The 15,258-nt window shown below is 40.9% G+C and overlaps 1 protein-coding gene across 1 annotated transcript in view; it reads right to left on the bottom strand.

Annotated features, from left to right (window-relative positions):
* The window catches only part of CDC42BPG (CDC42 binding protein kinase gamma), a 261,194-nt gene that overhangs the window by 38,515 nt on the left and 207,421 nt on the right, over window positions 1-15,258 (bottom strand). The window contains exons 30-33 of the mRNA XM_082270319.1: window positions 11,210-11,797; window positions 7,471-7,568; window positions 3,272-3,356; window positions 2,743-2,863 (exon numbers count right to left, since the gene is read on the bottom strand). Of these exons, the coding sequence (XP_082126445.1) occupies window positions 2,743-2,863; window positions 3,272-3,356; window positions 7,471-7,568; window positions 11,210-11,797 (892 nt within the window). The remainder of the gene's footprint in view (window positions 1-2,742; window positions 2,864-3,271; window positions 3,357-7,470; window positions 7,569-11,209; window positions 11,798-15,258) is intronic.

Below are 15,258 nucleotides of genomic sequence, written 5' to 3'. Positions count from 1 at the left end.
AATGACTTTGTGCCAGAAGGTTTAAGGCTTGTATCTGTGCTTTTTGGTGTATTGTAAGCAGGATACTTTGTGGCATTTGCATAGTAATGCTTTCTTCTGGCGACTCGACCATGCAGCCCATCTTTCTTCAAGTGCCTCCTTGTGCATCTTGAAACAGCCACACCACATGTTTTCAGGGAGTCCTGTATTTTACCTGAAGTTATTTGTGGGTTTTTCTTTGCATCCCAAACAATTTTCCTGGCAGTTGTGGCTAAAATTTTAGTTGGTCTACCTGACCGTGGTTTGGTTACAACAGAACCCCTCATTTTCCACTTCTTGATTAGAGTTTGAACACTACTGATTGGCATTCTCAATTCCTTGGATATCTTTTTATATCCCTTTCTTGTTTTATACACTTCAACTACCTTTTCCCGCAGATCGTTAGACAATTCTTTTACTTTCCCCATGACTTAGAATCCAGAAAAGTCAGTGCAGCACTGGATGAAAGATGCAAGGGTCTTTCAGGAGTCCAGACACTCATTGATCTTTTATACACACACACTAATTACAAGCAAACAGATCACAGGTGAGGATGGTTACCTTTAATAGCCATTCAAACCCCTTTGTGTCAACTTGTGTGCATGTTATCAGGCCAAAATCACCAGAGTATATAAACTTTTGCTCAGGGTCATTTGGGTAGTTTTTGTTGTCATTATGATTTAAAAAGAGTAAAACACAGTTGATTAATAATACATGGCTTCAGCCAAACCCTAACAATGAGTGAAAGAAAAGTTTGTTTTTTTTATCATTCAAATTCTCTGAAAAATGGCCCAGAAATCAAATTCTGCCAGGGTATGTAAACTTATAAGCACAACTTTAAGTTCAACTGGAGCCAAAAAGGTTTTCATGTTTTCTAGGACTTAGGAAAAGGTTAGAAGCACTGCAATTGGTTCCTGTGTCACCACTGGAGGTATTTATCTGCACATCCTTTGGAAGATCTCCCATCAGTTTCTGCTCTAATGACAAACAAGGAAACTATATCAAAAACACTTTCTTCTTCAGATGAAATCTAGAATCTTAATCTACTTTTTTTATTGACATTCCTACACCTTTTTCACCAACCGGTACACACAGCAATTAAAAGCAAAGAGAATAGGGAAAAAAATAATAAAGCTTTAGCTACATTTCAAGGATGTACTGCTTATTCTTCAGCAGTTGAAAGGTGTGCTCTTAAGGGCCAGTATATGGTAGTTAGCTTTCCAGCCAGCTCAAACGCCCCTTACCACAGCCAATGAGAGTCAGTAACCCTTCACAGGCTAAAGAATCCTTGGTGACCAATCAAATATTTTCATTGTTTTCCAAAGTCTCTGAATTTCTGCGATGCCATTTCAGTCTTTGCATATTTTATTTCATCACTCTATCCGAAGAATAAAAAGTTTACTTTGAAGCTGAAGTTTACTGTGCTTATATTTTGCCTTCCCTATTTTATCCCAGGTCATCGTTACCGATCACTGGGTCGGTCTATTCATTAACTGAGGCATAGCAAATCGTGTTTACTAGGTTTCAGTTTGTGAATCAACAGAACTATTCTTGTCCATTCATTCTGTGCAGCTAAGGCTGCAGAGATGGAGATTGAGAGCTGTGTCTTGAATCTCCCTTCTCTGTCTCAAAGTTGAAACATCAGAGGACTGTTTAGACTACTGATAAATTTGACCAAAGACCCCCAAGGGGGTTTCTGAAACAAAAAAAAAAAAAAAATGGAAAAAATTATTAAGAAAAAAAAAAAAAAACACAAGACCCTTCCATTTACAGCAGAGTGGCTACAGCGTATTAGGAAATTTGCCAAAATGGAGAACCCAATTCATCAGACTAGAGAGGCCCTCGACAAATTCTGTAAAACCTGGGTCTGCTGGCTAAATTTTGCTGAATCAGCGGAGTTCTCCAGGATAATAGTCAATCGCAATGGTAATCGCCAATGAGAACTTGATCCATCGGAACAGGGGAAAAGGGTAGGGAAAGTTGGAATTGCAAATGCAAAAGAAAATTGGAACTTCTCTAACTCCATATCTTTCTTTCTCTTTTCCTTCTCTCTTATTCAGCCCTGGCCCCATCACGTTTATCCTTAGAAAACCCGCACATTACCCACCAACTCAAGAAACCAGACACGCTACCTACCAGGCCCTATCCAATTGTCCTTCTCTGACATATTTCCTATACTTCTTTCTTTCTCCCCCCCCCCCCCCCAATATAGGGATCTAGTAGGTTTCAAATGACCTACTACATACTCTAACTCTATATTGTTAAGGTTACATATGAATTATTAATTCTTAACTTACAACTCACGACTAGTTTGCTAACGCAATTACCAAAAAGTTCCTGTTTTAAATTGATTGATAGGTTTCTTTCTTGGGTATTATTTGTAATGAATGTAACCATGTCCAGTTAACCAGTATTTGTTGATGCAAATTGTACTGTTTCTATATCTTGCCTTTAAGACTGTATTTCTTAAAACCTCAATAAAACTCTTTGAAACAAAAAATCTCGAGGAAACCACTGACACTATTGGCAGAACTTCCAAGGTTGCAAAGACCGTACTTGCCCTGGTGTTTCACCGCTGGGCTTGGGGGGGGGGGGGGGCCCTTGCTGGATTTCTTGCACTGGAGCCCTAAAGGCTCTATTTAGGCCTCTGGATTTGCATGTTCTCCTTTGGTAAGGAACTTCTATTGTTTAACAGTACACGTTATAAATATCTATGAACACAACCTTCTCTGGTGCTGCCGCTCCTCATCTGTAGTCCGGAAGGAGAAATGTCTTTTGCTTTTTGTCTTCAGAAGCTGCCGCCGACTGTTGTCCGATGTCTCAGGCACTTCAAACTCATCTTGATCTGCAGGAAAAAGGTAAAACATGAGACAATTTTACATTTACAGAAGTAGTACATAATAATTGTAATCACATTAGTGTGCTAACAAACTTACCCTGGGCATTGGTATGTATGCTAATAAAATACCTATAAAAATACAATAAGCAGCAAGGCACCTTTCACATGAGCAATGCTGCTAACTCACTATTCGCGGTAGATCACTTTGTCAGCAGCGGCTGACCCATGACCAGGCCAAGTGTCTTGAATATTTGAGTCACACATATACAGTATTTTTTTCTTGAATAGAGTGTGGCTTTCTTCATTCTCTAAACGTCATACGATATGCCACATATTTTTTCCTAAAGATACCACAACATTTACGTGTTAAGAAAATAAAAAGCAAATACAGAAAAGGAAAATGTCCATACTAACCTGCTAATTTATTACGTAGATACACCAAGCGGACTTTCTCTGTTCCAAAAACACAGAGCGATCCCTCCTGATTTAAGGGTCGAACCTATTGGTAAAGGGAACATTACATATAAAACAAAGAAAAACAATGAATCCCATTTAATCTACATTAAACTGATCAGTTGCTAGATTACGGAGTTGTACGTTTCCTGTGGACTCATTGATAACTGTGCTTTTAAATCCTCATACAACTGTCTATAATTTTTTTTTTTACAATAATCACATTTTTCCAGCAGTATTTTATTATTACCTATACCAAAAGTGTATAATAAGGGTGTATCTCATAAAATTAGAATATCCTCAAAAAGTTAATTTATTTCAGTAATTCAGTTCAAAGTGAAACTCCTATTTTATTGCGTTACACACAGAGTGATATATTTCAAGCATTTCTTTTTTTTTTTAAATTGAGGATTATGACTTACAGCTAGTGCAAACAAAATTTAGCATCTCAGAATATTATATAATCTATGGGGTATTGTCAAGAGGAATCTTTTTTTTTTGGTCTTCTCTATGGGGTTTAGGTCAGGCGAGTTTGCTGGCCAATCAAGCACAGTGATACCATGATTAATAAACCAGTTATTGGTACTTTTGGCAGTGTGGGCAGGTGCCAAGTCCTGCCAAAAAATTTAATCAGCATCTCTATAAAGCTGGTCAGCAGAGGGATGCATGAAGTGCTCTAGAATTTCCTGGTAGAGGGCTGCACTTTGGACTTGATAAAACACAATGGATCAACACCAGCAGATGACAGTCTCCAAATCATCATTGACTGGAAACTTCCCACTGGACCTCATGCAACTTGGACTCTGTGCCTCTCCACTCTTCCTCTAGACTCTGGGACATTGATTTCCAAAAAAAATTCTAAATTTCTTTAAGTCCATGATGATGATTTGGCGAGCCATGTCATCTGCTGGTGTTGGTCCTCTTTGTTTTATCAAGTTCAAAGTCAGTGTAGCCCTCTACCAGGAAATTCTAGAGCACTCTTATGCTTCCCTCTGCTGACCAGCTTTATGGAGATGCATATTTAATTTTCCAACAGGACTTGGCACGTGCCCACACTGCTAAAAGTACCAATACCTGGTTTAATGATCATGGTATCACTGTGCTTGATTAGCCAGCAAACTCGCCTGACCTAAACGCCATAAAGAATCTGTGGGGTATTGTCAAGAGGAAGATGAGAGACAACAGACCCAACAATGCAGATGATCTGTAGGCCGCTATCAAAAGCAACCTGGGCTTCCATAACACCTCAGCAGTGCCACAGGCTGATCGCCTCCTTGCCACGCCGCATTGATGCAGTCATTCATGCAAAAGGAGCCCTGACCAAGTATTGAGTGCTTACTGAAAAGTATGTCTATGTACAGTATAGTATGCAAACATTTCTGTATTGAAAATTCTTTATTTTTTATTTTTTGCTGTAAGCCATAATCATCAAAATGAAAAGAAAAAAAAATGCCTGAAATATATCACTCTGTGTGTAATACATCTATATAAAATAGGAGTTTCACGTTTTGACTTTTATAACTGTAATAAATTACCTTTTTGATGATATTCTAAATTTATGAGATGCCCCTGTATATAAATTGTTGTCTCCAACACGCCAGGCAGGGATTACAGTGAAGTTAAAATAACAGCAAGTTTAGGGATGTAGCATGGAAGTCATATAATAAGGATATAGTAGCAAGGCTATAAATCACGTACCATTGAATGTGGGCACATCAGAGTTACCCCATTAAGGATGTGACTTTAGCATTTAGGTAGGCTAAACTATGTCCTAGTGCCTGCAATGAATGTTATTGTGTCCAGTATGTCAATGCAAAAAAAAAAACAACACCTTTGCCAGTACAGAAAAATACCGATCTGCCAAAATTGCACTCAAATTTGAAAGTAGAACAGCAAACTTTTTATTCTCATAAAAATCCTTGACCGCATTGGAGGATTTCCCCTCTATTCCTGTTCTGGTGACCACTCAAAATTGTGATTTTCTTTCCATTTTGGTGATAAGTCACCGGGACAAATATGGTAACTCTTCCGAACAAGGACACAGACTGCAATAAAAACCTGACCGATGTTCTAATTCCTCTCCAAAAAAAAAAGTTTTGCCTTTTGTTTAAGCCCTGTTTTTTGGTGATAAAGCATTTATGTAGACTATGTGGTGTCAGCCATGCCCAAGGTCTTTTGCTAAGCAACTCAACCACTCCTACTCTCATATCTCTACAGCATAAAGAATAATTATTCCATTGTCCAAGATAAAAACTATGAAGGCTCTTTAAGATAACACAGGGTGTGTGCAGAAGTCACAGAACAGCTTTGAATTTCTGACAAGATAAACACGTTTTTGCACTTAATACATAACAAGATGCTTCCAATAAACAATCTCTTAAATATATCAGCAAAGAGCAAACATGAGATATTTTAGGGTTTACATACACTTTAATGACTATCAAAAGCTGGCTACATTTATGTGGGTGTGTTGATATGGAAATTGTAAGAAAAAAAATGGTTAAAAGTAGTAGAGGGAAGGCAAAGAAAGGCAATGAAAGTTGGGGAAGGCAAAGGAAGAGGGGGAGGGGGCTGCATATCTGTGGGCAGATGTTGATTGATGAGATATCTCCAATGGCAATGAAAGAAGGGGTTTTAATTATGGGTGACTTCAACATGCCGACATTAACTGAAATGCTCAAAATGCAATTACAATCTGAATCAGGATGTAATGGAGGCACCAACTAACCGTTCGTAAAAACCCCAACCAGAGGACATCATATTTTAGACCCAGTACTGAGAAACAGTAATTGATTGTCTGATGTTGAGGTGGGATAAAATTTGAGTTCTAGTGATCAACAATGTATTTGGTTTAATAATAAATCAAGAACTAAAAAATCATATTCAAAAGCTAAAGAACACATTTTTCTGAATTGGGTGAATTTCTAAAAAAAGAATTACAGATGTCAGTAATCAATAGACATTGTTAAAAAGTCTACCATCCTGGAGGCAACCTAGTAAAAGTAAACTGAAGAAAACACAATATGGTTCACTAAAGAGGCATGTAGGATAGAAAAAAAATGAAATAAAAAATTAAAATCAGCATAATCGAGAATTCAAGGAAACAAAGTGAAGCTGGCAGAGTTGTGTATAAAAATAGACAAAACAAAGGGAATAGCTAAATCTATTAAAGTGGAACTTCACCCAAAAGGTATCCTATCCTAAAGGCAATCCTATACCCACAGCTGATCAAGAGGAGGGCAAAAAAAACAACCTTATGAAGCATAGTCCAATTTGCTCCAGCAGGGAAAAAACATCTTTCCAAATCCCCAGGAGGCACTGGGGCTTGGTCACCTCTTTGACCAAGCCCTGGTGAGCGGGGCAGGGGCGTGGGGGCAGGGGCGTGGTTGGAGCAAAGCTGGCTAAAGGCCAGATCATTTACATACTAATGCACTGGTTGGTGAGCATTAGTATTCTTTTTGATAATGCTGTTTGAGGTCTATTTGCGACAAGCGCATCAGTTTCTATTTTGGAGTGCGGTAGAAACTTGTGCAGTTTCTGCACCCAATTAACCAAGAGATTGTGGCAGTCTTCGGTATAGAAACTGCTGCAGATCCCCACCATATCCCTCAGATAGCTCATATCGCTCTCTCTGCTTGTGCAGTGATTATACTGCATGAGCAGAGCCTGCACAGATTCTCATGTGAGTGGGGGGTGGGGACAGGTAGACAGATCAGAGCATGCTTGTACAATAAAGACACAATGATGAAATACATATATGGGAGAGATTTTACCTGCCAAAAAATTTGTATTTTTTTGTCTAGCCCAAAGATTTACACAGCTCTGCCACACAGCATAGCCACCTGTAGGACATCACTTACATAAAAGATATACTGGTCCTCTCTTTACCCTAAACCTTCTGACTGTACAGTAAGAGCACCAGACTGTAAGATGACTCCCCTGATCACTCTGTTCTCTCCTCCTTTCAGCATGTTTCTTGTCAACTATATCTGCTAATGTCTGTGTTGTTGCACCTGAACTAACAGTAATAGCGTGCAGTGCTCTGGTTTCTTGTAGCTGGCTAGAAAAAAAAACTGTGCACTTAAAGGACCAAAATAATGAAAAGGACAGTTCTCACATATTGATTACTCCAGACATATGTACATGCTGACCAAGCTTACCTTCTTAAGATGAACAGTTTGGATCCACTCACTTTTTCGTACATCAAATATATCAACTGCATTTTCACTGAAAACGGTCAGGTGAGGAGATGTGTACGCTGCAGGGAGAAGTAATCTGTTAATGTCACCATCAGTCATCCTGACTTCCCGCTTACCAGTGAAGCATCCCCAAAGAAATTTAAATTTTAGTTTTTCTAAAGTGTTTTTATAATCAATTTCTTTTTTTCTGTAGTATTGGATTAAATAAGGAAGAAGAAGAAACGTTATCCATTTTTTTTATTGCCATCTATGCTCTGAGTAGGAATTTCCCTATTTGCCCATTTTCCCCAGTACAGGCGGTCCCCGGGTTACAAACAAAATAGGGACTGTAGGCTTGTTCTTAAGTCAAATTTGTTTGTATGTCAGAACAGGTACATTTTTTAAGTGTAGCTCCAGCCAAAATAATTTTTAAGTTTTTTAGATAGCATAGGGAAGGGTTAACACCCCTGTATCATTTTTTGCTGTCTGTGCCCCTGTTCATAAGATTTCACCTCACTTTCGTTCCCCATGACAACTGGATTTTGAAAATTGTGGGTTGTTGTGGAAACAAGGATTAGTGGTAAAGCTTCAATGGAGACACCTTTTTCCCATGAAATCTCAGGAGTGAATTTCCCTTCCTAGGGGTAGATTTCTCCTCACTTCCTGTTGTCTCCCCCTGTTTATAAGGAGGAGTTTGTAACCAAGAGACCACCTGTACTGAAAATAAATCCAACATTTTAAGGGGTCACTGAAAAGAAATACAGGGTAATTCTTCCAAATAGGACACAAGCTTCAGTGACTTGTCAAAATTATCTGCAAAGGGGGAATGCCTCTTACATTGCAGAATGTGCCTTTCAGTTTCTGTTGTATCTCTGAAACAAGGGACATTTTCCCAATAGGATTCACAAAAATAAGGGTTTAAACCCCTTTACTACCCATTCAAAAAAACTGAAAGAAAAAAGCAGATTGAATAATTAAAACTAGTAAACTTCACGCACTAGAAAGTAGTTAATGGTGGAAAGGTCAGGCTGGTAAAAGTAGTACGAGCTGTGGGTCAACTAAAACCTTTTTAACCTACCAAGATAATACTTAAAACTAAAAAAGCTGGCCAGCTTATTATTATTAGGCTTTTTTTCCATGCTACAGCCAATGACAGCAGCTAATCCCACTTAAATAAAGGTTAGAGCCATATTAAACTTTACTAGGATTAATAAAAGTGTTAACCAAACTTTTTTTTTCAATTTTGACTTTTTTTTTTAAATAAAAGCACAAAACTACTATCTAACACACACACACACACACACACACACACACACACACACACACACACACACGTGAAAAACTGATGGCTCTCCAACACTGTAAATTGCTGTTTACCATCCATTTAGATACATTTTCAAACTACATGCATTCAAGCATTACAAAGAGTGTAATAAGAAATGTAAAGACAAAATCAGGGCAGATAAAATTGAACACGAGAGACATATAGCGGAAGAGAGTAAAAAGAACCCCAAGAAATTCTTTAAGTATATAAACAGTAAGAAAGCGAGGCCAGAGCACATTGGCCCCATAAAAGATGATAAAGGGAGTTTTGGCCACAGAGGACAGGGAAAAGGCGGTGTTAAATCATTTCTTCTCTTCAGTCTTCACAAAAGAATCGGGGGGCTACACTAACCCAGCTTGTAAGGCCAAACTAAACAACACACCTCAGAAAATACCGCCATGGCTAACAGAAGATAGACTTAGAACTAAACTAGAGAAACTTAACATAAATAAATCACCGGGACCGGATGGCTTGCACTCGAGGGTTCTTAAACAGCTCAGCCAGGTGATTGCCAGACCATTATTCTTGATCTTTAAGGATAGTTTACAGACGGGTATGGTGCCAGCTGATTGGAAAAAAGCCAACATGGTACCAATATTTAAAAAAGGGGCCGAGATATATCCCGGGTAACTATAGGCCGGTCAGCCTAACATCAGTAGTCTGCAAGATATTGGAGGGGATGTTAAGGGACCACATACAAGACTTTAGTAATGAAAACGGTATTAGTAGCAATCAGCATGGATTCATGAAAAATCGTTCTTGCCAGACCAATCTATTAACCTTCTATGATAAAGTGAGCTGCCACCTAAATAAAGGTAAGTCTGTGGATGTGGTGTACCTGGACTTCGCAAAGGCCTTTGACACTGTTCCCCACAAACGCTTACTGTTCAAACTAAGGAAGGTAGGTATGGACCATAGGGTGAGTACCTGGATAGAGAGCTGGCTCCAGGGGAGGTTGCAAAGGGTGGTGATTAATGGGGAGTACTCAGATTGGGCGGGTGTGGAAAGCGGGGTCCCCCAGGGTTCTGTCCTGGGGCCAATCCTGTTTAAGTTATTCATAAATGATCTAGAGGAGGGGATATCGAGTAAAATCTGAGTATTTGCGGATGATACTAAACTAAGCAGGCCAATATCTTCTGGGCAGGATGTGGAAACCTTACAAGCGGACCTGAACAAAATTATGGGGTGGGCAACTACATGGCAGATGAGGTTTAATGTTGAAAAATGTAAAGTAATGCGCCTGGGTGCCAGAAACCAAGCTACTCACTAGGGGGGGGACCTCTGGGTGAGTCTAGGATGGAAAAGGACCTAGGGGTACAGGTAGACAACAGGCTTGGCAGTGGCATGCAATGCCAAGCCGCTGCAAGCAAAGCCAACAGAATACTGGGATGTATAAAAAAGGGGATTCACTCCAGAAATAAAGAGATTATTCTCCCACTCTACAAGACTCTGGTCTGGCCACATCTGGAGTATGCTGTCCAGTTCTGGGCACCGGTCCTCAGGAAGGATGTGCTGGAACTGGAGAAAGTCCAGAGAAGGGTAACAAAAATAATTAGGGGAATGGAGGGCATCAGCTATGAGGAAAGAACCTATTCTCTCTGGAGAAGAGACGATTAAGGGGGGATATGATATCAATGTACAAATATTGTACTGGCAACCCTAGCATATGGAAAAACCTATTCAGAGAAAGGGAATACAATAAGACACGTGGCCACTCACTAAAACTAGAGGAAAGGCAGTTTATCCTTAAAATACGCAGGGGGTTCTTCACTGTGAGAGCAGTAAGGATGTGGAATTCTCTTCCGCAAACAGTGGTATCAGCAGGGAGCATCGATAGTTTCAAAAAACTATTAGATGGGCACCTTAAAGACCACAACATAGAGGGGTATACAATGTACAGTTAACAGCAAACACACACATCATAGGTTGAACTGGATGGACTGGTGTCTTTTTTCAACCTCACTAACTATGTAACTATGTAACATGTGATATCCATTCATGAGATGCAGATACTTTGTTCAGTGTTCACATTCGGTACTGCAACACCTATAGAATGCACACAAAAGTTTGTTTACCCAGAACAAGTTCTATGTCCAAGACTATATTTAAACAGCTGTTAAAATAAAAAAAATTATGATGTGTTATTCAGGGCTGGATTACATCAATGGTCCCAGCAGACACACAACCTTTGGCACCCAAAGCAACAACCTTCTGCCAGGGCCAACTGTTTTGGGCCAGTTGATTATTCGATTTGGAAGACCAGAATGTTTTTCATTTGGGCATTTTTAACATCTTAATGAAAGGCAAGAGCCATAATAAACACTATGTAAACACAAAATTAGATAACAGTCACAGGCAGCAGTACCACAGCTAACACCACACCAATATAATACTCACAGCATGCCAGTGGGGGTGCAGGCCACATTATCTCCTGAGATCGAGACTTTTTACCATCGGCATTCACATAGACTCCAAATGTGGAAAAGCACAGTAAGTATTCACTAAGGGTAAGCCTTGCCGCACAAAGAGCATCATGGCCAGTCTGTGCCAGGAAAGATAGTTTAGGTTCATCTGGGTGGGGTAAGTTAAATGGAGCTCCTTCATTTAGGAGAGGGTAAAGGGAAAATCCAGAGGAATAGCCAACACAAAGTCGTTCCCCCAAGATGTCCATGTACTGCACCACTCCAGGTGCCTGGAACTCTTTAATCTTCCGTGGAGGACCCTTGCGGTTTGTCAACTGGAAGCACATGACTTGACGCTTGGAAGCAGCACACAGAACAGCTGTGGAGCCTTGGCAAACCATACCAGATGTAATAGCCTGGCATCCCTTTGCCTCAGGGATCTTCACTCCAGTCGAGTCTGGTATCTGGTCCCAAAAGAAGAGGCGAACACTGTGACTCTTTCCACCAAGCACAACCAGCTGCTGGACTTCTGAGACCGAGCGCAAGGAAAGTACTCTCTTACAGTCTCCTAGCTGAGTAATATCTAAAGAAAACAATTTTAGAGAAAGTAAAAGCAGCATTCTAATTATCAGGAGGTTTCAGTTCAGATATTAGTTATAACATGCATGTCAATCTCAATATGTACATTTCCTCCCCCAACCCATAACCAATACCATAACTAGGTGGAGGATGAGGTGGAGCCAATAGGGGCACATACAAGCCAAAATGTATGCAGTGTTTGTGGTATGCGCTGAAATCCTGCCAATGTTTGTGGTACAATGAATTTAACTGAAGAATTTAAAATCAGTGTACAAATATAGGGCTAACCGTGGTTAAAAAAAAAAAAAAAAAAAAGTGTCCCATGTGGCACTGGAAGGAAAAAAATTCCCAATGTCTGTGGTGTCATTGGACAGAAAAATAAATGTTGCTGCATTGCCTTGTCCCTTGAAGAAATAAGGATGTGTCTGCTAAAGCTAAAGCATCCTTTATTTTACACAACAAATGCCCACATGTATTTTTATTTCTAAACTGTCTCCTGAGAAGTTAAACATTCCAGATCAGGATTTATCTTTTAGCTTGCCTGCTTAGACATGCCATAAATTGGATCTTTAATTTCTCCAACCATGAGCATCACTAGAGCCAGGCACTAGGGTCATGTACCCTGGATCTCCCCCTCAGTACTTCTGGTCAGATATGCCCCAAAGTTTTCTACTGCTTTGGACAATTCATTCCCCCGCTATGCAGAGACTTCTGCATAGAAGCAAAGTACCCTGCTCCCCATCAGACTCAAATTTCAGCTGCAGTTTAAAGCCAAGGAAAGCCTAGGTTCCTTCTTGGCTCGGACTTGTCATATGACACTGTCAAATGCAACCCGATTTTTGGGGAATATTTTATTTATTTACCAGTGCAAATAATTTCATGTACAAGGCCACTTTTTAACTAAATTCAAAGCTTCCACCCCACAGGCATTAAATACTTCTGTAAACAGGCATTTTCACAAATTACAACATTTCTGTAATGTAATTGCTTTGCAGTAAAATCAGATTAGGAAGGGAGTATGGGTGTTTTTGGGTGTGTCAAAAATGACGACATGCAAGCCTCACTTATCAAAGACCAAGAGGACATAAATGGGCATATTGACATAGCTGTAAGGGTGACTTTCACCAAACATTCACCAGTAGTGAATCAATCACTAATTTAAAGTATAGGCTCACTTTTCGACAAAAAAAATGTACTTTTTTTGCAGGTAAAAAAAAAAAGTGCATTATTTTTTATTTCTAGGACCCTGTAAAAATGGATTTTTGTAAAATCCTTTTCTCTTAAGCTCATTGACAGACGCAGTCCTCTTGATTAATATCAAATCGGGTTATACTGCCCTCTACAGGAGTAGGACACTAGGCAGAAGGAAAACGTTCTGGCCACACCTTAGGGGCAGTCCCAGAGGGTATATCCTCTCACTTCCTGCTACAGGATGTCAGTTATGTCACAAAGCAGTGTCAGAGAATTTAACCCAACCCAACTCAAAAGTAGAGGGGCGGGTACTGCGCTGTCAATGAGCTTAAGAGAAAAGGATTTTACCGTAAGATTTTACAAAAATCCATTTTTCTCTGTCGCTCATTGACAGACGCAGTCCTCTTGATTAATATCAAATCGGGACGTCCCAAAGCAGTGCCACAAATGAGGGGTGGGATAACAGAAATCAAAATCCAGAAGGCCCAACCGGAGCCAACTAGAAGCATCAAGGACTCATCGAGCAAAAAGATGAGACCTAAGTGAAAAACCCAACAAACCCTCGAGGTAGACCAACAGTCTCCTCACACAGCAGCCTGTAGGAACCTTGCGGCCAAAAGAGGCATTCGACGATGCCAGCACATCAACCTTACACAATTTTTGTAAAGGTATGAACCGACGACCAAGTAGTCGCCTTGAAAACCTGGACCACTGACGCCTGATGGCCCAGGAAGCACTAAGCGCCCGAGTGGAGTGCACCTTAACAGGGAACGGAGGATTCCGACCCTTAATAGAATAAGCCTGTACCACCGTCTGTCTGATCCATCTGGAGATAGTCGCGGCAGATGCAGGCAACCCCTTTTTGGGGCCATCCGTGATCACAAAAAGTGAATTTGTTTTACGAAACAAGTTCGTAGTTTTCAGGTATACCCTGATTGCACGAACCACATCCAAGGAATGTAACGCACACTCCCGAGGATGACTGGGCTTAGGACATAGGGAAGGCAATACAATGTCCTCATTCAGATGAAACTCTGAAACCACCTTAGGAAGGAAGGATGGATTCGGACGAAGAACCACCAGATATGGGGAACGACAAGATAATGCGGCCAGTTCTGACACCCTGCGTGCAGAAGTAATGGCCACCAAGAAGGCCACCTTCTGGGATAACGTAAGCAAGGGAATCTCCCTGATATTTTCAAAGGGAGGTTTCTGAAGAACCGACAACACTAAATTAAGATCCCAGGTCGGTAAGGGCACGCGCACTGGCGGAGCCAGGTGCCGCACCCCCTGGATGAAATTCTGCACCAAGGAACGAGTAGCCAAAGGTTTCTGAAAGAAAATTGCTAATGCTGAAACCTGACCCTTGATAGTACTCAAGGCCAGCTTCTGCTCACTCCTTGTTGCAGAAAATCCAAAATTCGGGTCACCGAATAGGCCCGTGGAGGAAATCCAAAGGATTCGCACCACGCAATATAAGACCTCCATGTGCGATGATAGACTTTTCTAGAAGTCGCTTTCCTTGCTTTAATTAAAGTAGGAATAACTGAAGTTGACAATCCCTTGTCCTTCAGCACCTGAGTCTCAATAGCCAGGCCGTTAAAGCCAGCAATTGTAAAGCAAGATGGAAGATCGGTCTCTGAGACAGCAGAACCTCCCTGAGATGAAGTCTCCAAGGAGCGTCCGCGACCAGTCTGACCAAGTCAGCGTACCAGGCTCGACGAGGTCAGTCCGGAGTTACCAGGATAACTGGAATTCCCTCCACCTTTATCCTGCGAAGAAGTTTCGGCAGTAACTTAGAGGATGGAAGGCATACAGTAGCTGATACTGCCCCCACGGGGCGATCAGCACGTCTGCTGCATCCGCTAGAGGATCGCGGGCGTGAGCTACAAACCTCCGCACCTTCCTGTTGAGCCGAGATGCCAACAGATCCCCATCCGGGGTGCCCCAATGGAGGCACAGCTGGTGAAATACCTCTGGATGAAGAGACTATTCCTCTTGATCCAGAATCTGACGGCTGAGATAATCTGCCTGCCAATTTTCCACCCCCGGAATGAATACTGCGGAGAGAGTTGGAACAACTGTTCTGCCCAATGAAGAATGCTGACCGTGGCATTGTCCGATTGGATCCGAACCGGGCTGCCCTGGAGCTGCTCGGTCCAGTAAATCAGACAAAGTCTGATCGCTCTCAGTTCCAACACATTTATCGGTAACCTGGAGTTTATCAGAAGAAATGACTTCCTCTGGCTGAGCATCGGAGACCGAAGCCACCAG

Source organism: Pelophylax lessonae, assembly GCF_965119305.1.
Source record: "Pelophylax lessonae genome assembly, chromosome: 10".
NCBI classification, from domain to species: Eukaryota; Metazoa; Chordata; class Amphibia; order Anura; family Ranidae; genus Pelophylax; species Pelophylax lessonae.
The sequence above is the reverse complement of the archived record's forward strand: the minus strand, read 5'-3'. Positions and strand labels throughout refer to the sequence as shown.